The sequence below is a fragment of the Lepidochelys olivacea genome, assembly GCF_965140295.1.
Source record: "Lepidochelys olivacea isolate rLepOli2 genome assembly, chromosome: 8".
Lineage (NCBI taxonomy): Eukaryota > Metazoa > Chordata > Testudines > Cheloniidae > Lepidochelys > Lepidochelys olivacea.
The window spans coordinates 37,886,584-37,898,641 of NC_140418.1; the positions used below are offsets into that span (position 1 = coordinate 37,886,584).

General features: G+C 42.2%; 1 protein-coding gene across 1 annotated transcript in view; it reads left to right on the plus strand.

The window, feature by feature from the left end:
* Nucleotides 1–6,478: 6,478 nt before the first annotated feature.
* LOC311524671 (protocadherin alpha-C2-like) overlaps nt 6,479–12,058 on the plus strand; it is a gene marked incomplete at its 5' end in the record, with an annotated part of 339,113 nt that continues 333,533 nt past the window's right edge. Inside the window, one exon of the mRNA XM_084636008.1 lies at nt 6,479–9,019. Within this exon, the coding sequence (XP_084492134.1) occupies nt 6,479–9,019 (2,541 nt within the window). The remainder of the gene's footprint in view (nt 9,020–12,058) is intronic.

A 12,058-nucleotide genomic window follows, 5' to 3' on the forward strand; every position in this document is an offset into this window, starting at 1 on the left:
ACTCCCAATACTGACGACTAACAATTACATCCTAATTATTTATGTCTAGCTTTAAATATTTCATTCATCGGCCTATTTGCCAAAGTATATGAGATGCGTCATTAGCAATCGATACGGAGCCTAAGGGTATGTATTAAAAGAAAATGGACTCTGGAGTAAGAGGACATATTATAACTGGGTCAAGACCTATATTTGTCGTTGGTTTCTAATTTACAGAACCCGATACTTTCACAGCCTACACGTGCAAAAGAATCAGTAGAAAATATGTGTTTGTAGCTTTTATGACATTCTCACATCTCTCTTTCCTCTTCACATTTTATGAAGCATTTCCGTGAGAGAGAGGTTTTGATGTTGCGATTCATTTAGAGCCATTTTTGGTTTAGACTCAAGATGTCGCTGTTGTCTACAGTTACGGACAAGGATCGCGGATGATTTATCCCTTTCACAGTGCAGTCAGCAAAGCAAGTCACGAAAGACAACGGTCACCACACGAGTAAACAGGCAAAGGGAAAAGAAAGGTATTGTCAAAGGAATGTATCTGTATATTTTAATTATTTCTTTATTTTGTTGCACAACATAGTGAACCATAGCGAGGCGGAGACAAGTTATATTGCCCCCTGCTTCGAAGTGGCCTCATACACCAGTGGTTCTCAACCAGGGGTACCTGTACCCTTGGGGATACGGAGAGATCTTCTAGGGGGCACATCAACTCATCTAGATGTTTGCCTAGTTTTACAACAGGTACATAATAAGCACTAGCGAAGTCAGTACAAGCTAAAATTTCATACAGGCAGAATGAGGACGTAAGTCTTTTTTCAGTAAGAGTGTGCTATGACCCTTTTGTATTTTTATGTCTAATTTCCTTAGTAAGTACTTTTTAAGTGAGGTGAAACATGGGGGTATGCAAGACAAATCAAACTTCTGAAAGGGATTCAGTAGTCTGGAAAGGTTGGGAACCGGCCTCTTGCACTGTCTGTGTGTCAGGGAATAACTCTCTGGGCCTCTGCATTTTCTGGTTGGCCATGGTGGACCCTGAGATAAAGACCCCAGAGAAAGTTGCTTTATGCCATAAATGACTTCTTCTTGGAGCAGCTAATCCTGGAACCCACAAGAGGAGAGGTAGTCCTAAATGGAGTATAGGATCTGCTCTAAGAGGTGAATGCAGCTGAACTGCATGGTAACAGGGACCATAATATAATTATTTTTAACATCCTTGTGTGTTGGAAGGGTGAAAACAGCGAAGATGCCCACCACAGAAGCCCATCACAGTAGCATTTAACTTCAGAAAGGGGAACGACACAAAAATGAGGATGCTAGTTAAATGGAAACGAAAAGTAACCATCATAAAAGTTAAATGCCTGCAAGCTTCATGGGAACAAATACACCATAATAAAGGATTATTAAATATTGCCCCCAAATTAAAAACCATAATAAGAAGACCAAAAAAGCAGGGCCAATTGTGGGGTAGGGGGTGGCAAGAGGGCCATTTGCACTGGACCTCAAGCTCAAAGCAGACCTCAAATTTAGACACTTGTTGTTTGTTTATTTATTTGCATTTGATAAGTTTCACAGCTTGTTTTTATGTGCATCCCTATCGGACCAAAATGTGACACATTCTCTCAGCTTAGAGCTGCAAATTTAAGCAAATAGATGCGGTTTTGTAAAAGACATAATTTTTTGTTAGCTGAGATAGATTTTGTCATATTAAAGAGTTAAAAATGTTCATAAATATTAATTAAAATATATTGGTTCTGATGGCACAAGATTAGACCATGATAAATGTGTCTTCTCAGATCAGCTGATCATATAGACAAACCACTTCTAGTGGCTGTTGCTGGATCAAGTTTGTGTTGAAAGGTAGAGAATTGTTACATTTTAGTGTCTTTATAGTTTTACATCTAGCTAAAAGAGGTGACTGTTAGTTGAGCCCTAGCTTGGTAGCTTGGCCATCATCATAGGCTTTCATAGTCTATTGGCCCAGATTCAGGGTGAAAAATTGTGGGGACAATCTTGTACAGTGAGTTTTGTGAGGACACACGTTTGAAATTTTTGGACATTATCCCTCTGTCAGTATCCGTGTCTGTGCTTACCATATATATATATCATATCATCCCTTTGTCTTCAGCTCAGCCTGTAATATACTTTGCATGCTTGAGTTTTGTTTCAGTGATAAGGATAATAACCTGTCTGTTTCATTTTGTGTTCTTAATTAGTATTCCTTCATTTTAAGCAATTGTGTACCATTCAGCATTTGTGTACATGTTTACAGAAGAATATTTCAAGTGTGGATTGGCTACATATTTACTTTAGAACATTTCAGATGTAAATAAGTTGAGGAAAGGTTTATTGTTTGATAATTTCATGAGAAAAGCTGGAAAAGAAATTGCTGCTCGAGTACTAACAATTCTAGAAGGTTTTAAGTTAGATTTTCAAGTCTGCATTGGTCAAGTCGATGACAATGGATCTAATATGGCTGGGAAGTACAAAGGTGTACAAGCAGTTCTGCTTGAGCATAATTCAAACTGTATTTTCTCCAGCTGTGGAAACCACACACTAAACCTTGTAGGTGTTGACTGTGCTGAATCATGCACGGAGGCAATTACTTACTTTGGAACTGTTCAGCAAATGTACAATCTCTTCAGGAGCAGTCCACAAAGATGGGAAATTCTGAAGCAATATCTTCGTGTTTCACAGCATGGGATGTCCAAAACTAGATGGTCTGCACAGATTGATGGTGTTCAACCAGTTACGCAGCATTTGAATTCAGTGAGAAAGGCTTTACATGAGCTTGAATCTCTCAATCTCACTGGCTCAAACTGAACTTCAGTCTATTCAGAAGCACATGTCCAAATTTGAATGCACTCTGATGTCATCTTTGTGGATGAAGCTACTTACAATGATCCACCAAACTACTCTGGTAATTGAAGCACGCAATGCTACACTTGATGTTGAGAGGGATAACATTGAAAGTCTTATCAATGACATTCAACAGATTTGTGAACAAGGGGATGTGATCCTGACTGAGTCCAAATTAGTAGCACAGACTATTGGCATTTCTTCTGAGTTCTCCACCAATTGCAACTTACCTACTGAATCTGATGCTGAGCAGCATTGTAGGGTCAATCTCTTCCTTCTCATCATTGGCTCTATTCAATCAGGTCTTACACGTCGATTTGAGTCACTGCAACTAATTTGTACCCTTTTTGGGTTTCTTTGGAAGTTCAACAGACTGAGTAATGAAGATCTACTTTGTGCAGGTGAACAATTTCAGCAACAGTACAACAAAGAAATCTCAAAAGATCTCTGTGACGAGATCATCTTCCTCAAACAAATATATTCCACAAACTTTAAATTGGATTGCAAGCTGAAGGAATTGCTTCAAGAAATACTTGGAGTTGGACTCTCTGAGGTCTTTCCTAATCTCACAGTTGCATTGTGTATTTTTGTCAATTTGCCTGCATCAGTGGTTTCAGATGAACACACCTTCAATGTGTTGAAACAGGTAAAGAACTATCACTATTTAACTATTGGACAAGAGCATTTGAATGGGCTCACCCCATGCTTAATATCAACTGTGACAAAAAAGCTAGAATTTTTTCCTCAATTATTAGTGCGTTTGCATAGAAAAAGGCTAGAAAAGCATTTGTTAAATAAAAAAAAATACAAATTATGTCTCACTCTTTTTTTTGGTGCCTTTTTTTTTATGTGTTGTCATTTTTTATTTTTATTATGGATAGGGGCCCCAAAAGCTGGAAGTGGGCCGGGCCTCTCTGGACCTCTGAGAGGGCCTGCAAAAAAAATGCCAACATGGATAAACAGCAAAGTAAAAAGTGGTTAGAGGCAAAAGGCATCCTGCAAAAATTGGAAGTTAAATCCTATTGAGGAAATACAAAGGAGCAAAAACTCTGGCAAGTCAAGTGTAAAAGTGTAATTAGGCAGGCCAGAAAAAGAATGTGAAGCGCAACAAGCAAAACTAACAGCAAACTTCTTTAAAAGTAAACCAGAAGCAGGAAGTACATCAGTGGGGCCACTAGGGAATGGAGGTGCTAAAGGAGAACTCAAGGAAGACAAGGCCGTTGTGGAGAAGCTAAATTAATTCCTTGACTCAGTCTTCACTGCAGTGGATGTGAGGGACATTTGCACACCTGAACCATTCTTTTTACATAACAAATCTAAGGAGCTTTCCCAGACTGAGATGTCAATAGAGGAGTTTTTGGATTAAATTGATAAATTAAACAGTAATAAGTTACTAGAATCAGAAGGTATTCATCCAAAAGTTCTGAGGGAACTCAAATATGAAATTGTAGAACTACTAATTGTGGAATGTAACCTATAACTTAAGTCAGTATCTGTTCCAGATGACTGGAGGACACCAACTGTTAAAAAGTCTCCAGAGGTAATCCTGGCAATTACAGACATGTAAGACTAACTTCAGTACCATGAAAATTGGTTGAAACTATAGTAAAGAACAGAATTAACAGGCACATAGATGAATCCGGTTTGTTGGGGGAAGAATCAACATGGCTCTTGTGAAAGGAAAATCTTACCTTATCAATCTATTAGAATGCTTCTTTTGGTGCGGGGAGGAATCAACAAACATGTGGGCACGGGTGATCCAGTGGAAATAGCATATTTGGACTGTCAGAAAGCCTTTGACAAGATCCCTCCCCAAAGGCTCTTAAGCAAAGTAAGCAGACTGTGGAATAAGAGGCAAGGACCTCTCGTGGATCAATAACAGGTTAAAAGACAGGAACCAAGGGGTCAGAATAAATGGTCAGTTCTCAGAATGGAGAGAGGTAAATAGTGGTGTCCCCCAGGGGTCTGCACTCAGACCTGATGTTCAACTATTCACAAATAATCTGGAAAAGGAAATGAACAGTGAGGTGGCAAAATTTGCAGGTGATATAAAATAACTCAAGATATTTAAATGCAAAGTAGAATGCAAATAATTAGAAAAGGACCTCAGGAAAATGGGTGATGGAATTTCATCTGCCATTTTCTTGCCCAATATCGATAAGTGCAAGTAATGCATATTGGAAAACATATTTCCAACTATACATACAAGATGATGTGATCTAAAGTAGCTGTTACAACTCCAAGATTAAAAAGAGATTAAAAAGACTGTGACTGGTCAGATTGGAAAAGAGGAGACTGAGAGGGGGAATATAACAGAGGGCTATGAAATTGTGGATGACATGGAGAGAGTGAAAATAAGTGTTATTTACTGCTTCACAGAACACAAGAACCAGAGGTCACCTAATGAAATTACGAGGCAGCAGATTTAAAACAAAGAAAAGGAAGTCCTTCTAAACAGGAGGCACAGTGAACCTGTGGAATTCGTTGCCAGGGGATGTTGTGAAGGCCAAAACTATAACAGGGTTCCTAAAAGAATTAGATAAGTTTATGGAGGACAGGTCCACCGATGACTATTAGCCAAGATGTTGTAAGGAACTATCCCCATGCTCTTGTTGTCCCAAGCTTCTGACTGCCGGAAGTAGGTGGGTCAATAATACATCTTAAATTTATTATTTGTTACCATAGCTTAATGTAGCATGATATGGCAGTGTGTAGAACGATGTCTTTGTATCCGTGTCAGTTTTTATGAATGTTGTTTTACATTAATTTCACAGCAACTGGTCTTTATTGTATTGTATGTATATTATCACTTATAAGAAAATGAGGCTAGCTACAGTCAAGTGCTATGTACTGAACTGGCAGGACAACCTTCAGCATTAGATACGTTCTTTGAATTAGTTAAACTCCTCAGCTGTCTCGTCCGGTGTGGGAACAGGAACAAGTCTGATATAATATAGACAGACAGTGAAACAGTCAAGACATTCTATCACAGATCGGACCCAGAGTCTAGGTATATGCAGTTGTTATAATTACGAGATGGTGACAATAGAATGGAGATGAAACTATAAGTGAGCCTCAAACGTACGGCCTGATTGAAAGCAGCCAAAGGTGAACTTTAAAGAGTAAAATTTAGGTTGGGATTTTCATAAGAGAGTTAGCTCCCTAAGTCCCATTGCAAGGCAATGAAAGATAGGCACCAAACTCTCACCAAAATCCCAGCTTCCATCTTCAAGAGGCTCATTTGTCACATCAGCTTTTGCTCTCCCTGCCCAGTGAAGTGGTAGGTGTTTTGGTTACAAACAGCAGTTTAACGATTTGATTAATGTTCAAAGGCTTACACTGATATTGTGTCGGGTCACTTCTACTACTAAATATAACTTGCCTTCCCGAGTAGAAGTTTTGTTGTTGTTAGTGACTAAGACAATGCATTTCACTTTAATCTTCAGAGCCTGTAATGTATCTTTCAATTATTCACCTTTTAATTCCAACCACAAAAAAAGGCATAAAAGGAAATAAATGGAAGAACGCAATACCACTGGCAATTGTGAAGCAATTTTCTGTATGAGGAAAATATGTAATGCGCACGATCAGCCACATGATGTCGCTCTCCACCTAAAAAGAAATGGTAAGGCAAAAAATCAAAACCTCTCCTCTTTTGCCTGTATACGCAGACAATCAGGGGTTCAGGAGGACGTCAAATACCGTGGCATTGGAATTAAACTACCAATTTCCATTTTTGTATGATTTGTATGATTTGGCTGTATATTCGAAGAAATCGGCGTCCGCGATGCCTCTTCTCCGGCGAGACTCCCTGGGAACTGGGCAGCTGCTGCGGCTGGTTCTGCTACACACGGCCTGGGAGGTGGGCAGCGGCCAGGTCCGTTATTCCCTGCCGGAGGAATCCAAACACGGCACCTTTGTGGGCCGCCTGGCCCAGGACCTGGGGCTGGAGGTGTCGCAGCTGGTGCCTCGGATGTTCCGGATGGTCTCCAAAGGTAGGGGAGACTATTTTGAGGTAAATTTGCAGAGCGGCGTTTTGTTTGTTAATTCGCCAGTAGACAGGGAAGAGGTGTGCGGCCAAGGCCCCCTGTGCGCCATTGACCTGGAGGTGATAGTGGACAAACCCCTGAGGATATTTCACGTGGAAGTGGAGATACAGGATATAAATGACAATGCTCCTGTGTTCCCCGTAACTGAATTAAATCTCTTTATATCAGAATCAACACTGTTGGGCTCGCGTTTCCCACTAGAGGGCGCGTTTGACACAGATATTGGTACAAACTCTCTGCTAACCTATAAACTGAGCTCTAATGAATATTTTACTTTAGATGTACAAGTGAGAAATGACCATAATAACTTAGCAGAGCTTGTGTTAAAGAAAGCTCTGGACAGAGAGGAAACCCCTGAGCATCGTTTATTGTTCACCGCCACTGACAGGGGCAAACCGGAGCTGACGGGCACGGTTCAGCTGGTGATCACTGTGCTGGATGCCAATGATAACGCGCCTGTATTTAATCAGTCTGTTTATGAGGTAACTGTGTTGGAAAATACAGCTAATGGGACATTAGTAATCAAACTTAACGCCACCGATTTGGATGAAGGAACTAACAAGAACATTTCATATGCGTTTGGTAATTTTGTGCCTCCCATTGTAAGAGCGGCGTTTAACCTAAATTCCGATACCGGTGAAATCAGGGTGAAAGGAGACCTCGATTACGATCACGTTCAGTTATATGAAATTCGAGTTGAAGCTCAAGATAAAGGTCACCAGCCAATGACGGGACAGTGCAGTGTTTTACTTCATGTTTTAGACGTGAACGATAACGCCCCTGAGTTGGCCGTGACTTCCCTTTTCCTGCCGGTGCCGGAGGACGCTCCCCCGGGGACAGTGGTGGCTCTTATTACCGTCTCCGACCGGGACTCGGGAGACAACGGCAAAGTCACCTGCTCCATCCCCCCGGACCTGCCCTTTCAGCTCGTCTCCACCTTTAAGAATTATCACTCGCTGGTGCTGGCGGAGGCCGTGGATCGGGAGCGAGTGTCTGAATATAAGATCCTGGTGACAGCCAGAGACGAAGGGGCCCCGTCTCTCTCGGCCAGCAGCAGCATTTTGGTGCCGATCGCGGATGTGAACGATAACGCCCCTGCTTTCCCTCAGCCCGTGTACACGGTGTTTGTGAAGGAAAACAACCGTCCCGGGGCCCATCTCTTGAGCGTGTCGGCGTCGGACCCGGACGTGCGGGAAAACGCCTTTGTGAGCTACTCGGTGGTGGAGCGCAGTGTGGGAGAGCAGCAGCCCGTGTCCAGCTACATCTCGGTGCACTCGGAGAGCGGGCACATCTATGGGCTGCAGCCCTTTGACTACGAGGAGCTGCAAGTGCTGCAGTTCCAGGTGAGCGCGAGGGACGCCGGGTTCCCCTCCTTGTGCGGGAACGTGACTGTGCAGCTCTTCGTCCTGGATGAAAATGACAACGCGCCGGCAGTGTCCCCGCCTGGCTCCGGCCGCGGCTCGCCAGGGCCCGAGCTGGTTCCGCTGTCGGCCGGCGCAGGGCACGTGGTGGGCAAGATCCGAGCGGTGGATGCGGATTCCGGCTACAACGCGTGGCTTCGCTACGAAGTGCAGGAGGCTGGGGCTGCTGGGCCTTTCCGGGTGGGTGTGTACAGCGGGGAGATCAGCACCACGCGGGCCTTGGAGGAGGCGGACGGCCCCAGCCAGAGACTCGTGATCCTGGTGAAGGACCATGGGGAGCCGGCGCTGTCAGCGACAGCCACGGTCAGCTTGTCCCTGGTGGAGAGTCCGCAGGCTGTGAAATGGGACTCGAGGCAAAGGGTCGGGAGCGAAAGGCCCTTGGTTGACATGAACGTGTCTTTAACGATCGCCATTTGCTCGTTGTCCGGGCTGTTTGTGTTGGTGATTGTCGCGTACGTTGGCCTTAGTTGCCACCCGGGTCCGGAAGTGATGTGCGGTCCTGGGAAAGCCACCGTGGTGTGCTCGAGCGAGGTGGGGAGTTGGTCCTATTCGCAGCGCCAGAGCCGGAACCTGTGTGTCTGGGAAGGCACCGCCAAGAATGACCTGATGGTTTTCAGCCCCAACTTTCCTCAGTCCTCGGAAAATGGAGAGGCAGGGAAGGGGCAGATTCTCACACCAAATGTGTCTGGCCAGGTGAGTTTCATGAATTTGTTCTATATTTGTTTGTGAATTTTTTAAAAATGTTAATTCCTTAATGTATTTGAAGAAATTAAACTAAGACGTATTGCTTTATAAGCCACCTTTTCGCTCCATTAGATTTAGGAAGACAGTTTCAACATTATTAATTAAAGTGATAATTATTTTTGAGTATGAAATAATAGTAAAAACATATATAGCGGATGAGAGCAGTTGTTCTCTCCTCCGAAGGTGACCAGTTAAAGATACTTCTGAAGAAGGTTCAGGGATCTCCATAATGGGCAATTATGGGAAAACCTGGCCTATAGGTGAACCCCTGGCACATAGATGTTGGTTTATGTTATGAAACATTAGATTTTTATAGCTTTTAGTGGTATTTTATTCTTTCTAAACTAATTGTAATTTTAAATTATCTAAACACACCTTTCATCTTTGATTGTTTCTCAGTAAACTGTTGGTCTCTTCAGTGTCTAGAGGCAGAGAGTTCCACAAGTCGAGAATGTACGGCGTAAAATGTGTTTTATTTTATCAATTTTAAATTGGTTCCTCCTCAGTTTCAATTCTCTTGTTCTTGTATTATGATAAGCTATAAACCAGAATTTTTCACTGATATTTGTCTGTATAATTCGTTATATTGTATGGCTCTTTTCAAGTCCCCTATCACTCATCTCCTCTCTCAACAGTTTTAATCCTTTCAGTATCACCTATTTTTCATTCCAGCTCGCTCGATTACTTTATTTAATTGAATAGTTTCAGTGGAAATTTTAATGGAGGAAAGGTAAATAGCTAAAATATTTTGGTGAGAACAATGCCCTAAGTTATTTTTCTGATGAATTATTATGTATAATATATGAATTATTATGTATACTTTAGCTTTAAACATGAGTAGATGTTGTAACAGTTATTGTTAGTCACAGTTGATAGGAAATTTAAATGTTGACACAGTTGCTGAAAATCATATGGAGCTATAGAGATTTGTGGTTGACAATTGCATCTTCGAAGAAGCAGTAATAGTAATAATAATAATAAGAAGAAAAACACTATTGTTCTAAAGTTGCACAATATAAGCAGAGCAATAATTTTCTGCTTCTGCATTAACTTCAGACTATGCAACATGTTTAGAGTGCTAGACAATTTCAGCAGAGAAATGCAAAGGGAAGAAACAACTTGAAATTACACTTTCTTTTCTTGTTTGGAGCTGGTAATAGGAGATGCAAAGAGAGTGACTGTAAGCCAAGCATTGGCTGACTTTCACACAAATATTGACTTTTAAAATATGTTGCTATAAAAGTAAATAATTATTTCTTGTGGTGTAATTTATTTCAGAAAGAAGATTAAATATTGTGACTTATTTGAAGGAATTCAAATGCTTTCAGATATTAGGATTAGGCTCCCAAAATCACGCCACTTGTTTCCCTTCGTAATTGGTATATACTGGTCATAATAATAGTCCTGATTGTCTTCTAATTTATTCCTGAGATCAATAGAGTTATGAAGTGAAAAAACATGGAATGTGAGAGAAAAATTTGGCTGAATATTAATTTGCTGAGAGGTTGCAAGTGTCTGTAATATGAAGATCATGAAGATGTAATTATATTTATAAGTATAGAATGTCATTTTAAAACTATGGGATTTTGGTGCTGAAAAGAGACAATAGAAAGTTTTAGAAACGAAAACTGTGATTTTTTACATTAAAGGGAAATTGTACCTTTCTCTTATTCCTTCCATTCAGGGTAGGTACTAGAAACTGACTCCAGACGACAGAACATTCAGATTTAAGTATATATATGTAACCCTTCTGCCTGAAAGAGTTGGCAGCAACAAGGGCCAGGTTCAATATCTAGGGGATCCATTCCAATAACACAATGCAAACCAGCTCGAGCCCCCACCCAGTGACCTGGGACAAATATATACCACCCCTGCTGGGCACCTCCAAGAGGCAATACTTCCCCTCTCCCAAGCACCTAGTCTGAGTGTAGCAGAAAGCCTTTTAATAACAGAGAGAAACAATGCGGCATTATGTTGGGGAAATACCACCAACAGGATTCATAACACAACCCATGAGCAAAAAACCCACCCCAAGCAAATTGGGGCATGCCCTTTTCCCTTTGGTTCTTGAGTCCAGCAACCCCAAATCACCCAAAGTCCCAAAAGTCCAATGACCCAAAAGTCTCTGTCCCTGGTCAGGGCAGCCCCAGAGTTCGAAAGTTTATCTGCAGAGCTTTACCTCCCAACCTGGGTGGAGATGGAGGTAACAGGCACCTTACATCATCTGAAGCTGACCATCCCACAGCTCCATAGGCCTTCACTCCACTCCACCAGCCACCCCGCTAACTGCTTTGCCCAGTGCCGTAGCTCCACAAGCAGGTCCCCCCGTCCCAAGAGCTGCTCTGCGTCCCACCAGCAGCTACCACTGTCCTATGAACTGCTCCACCAGCCTGTCCACAAGGTACTCCAGCCCTCCTGCAAACTTCTCCACAATATATCTTCAGGCTCCCACACTACTAAACACAACACTCAGTGATTTCAGCTCTTAGTCAGTTCAGCTCTTTGGTGAATTCAGCTTGTAGCAGGGGAGCCTCAGTGCTGGTGCACCATTAGCCCAAAGTGAGCTCAGCAGTCTGTAACTAGACTCCTAATGAAATCAAAATTAGCTCTGATATTCCACAGTGGAGAGAGGAGGAAGTGCAATTAGCATGTAAGGCCCTCACCAAAGGGCCCATGCCACCAAGTATAAATACTTGTCCCCAACCTCTCTCAATTCATAGAGTTTTGGAACCCATGACCCTTGCCTAGCAAGTGCTACTTAGTTGATGGTGAGTCCGTCCATCATAACAAAAGGCCAAGTACAGTTCCAAGCACAGTTCCCATAATCAGGGTAATAACAATTTATTCTTCCTCCCCCAATAACAGAGACACTGGGGATCCCACAGCAGCCAAAGTGACCATTTGGGCAGCTATGGCCTCATTCTAGGCGGGGTGGGTGTGCCTATGCAAATGATATCAGCCCTTGAAGTTCTTTTCCACAACTTGCCA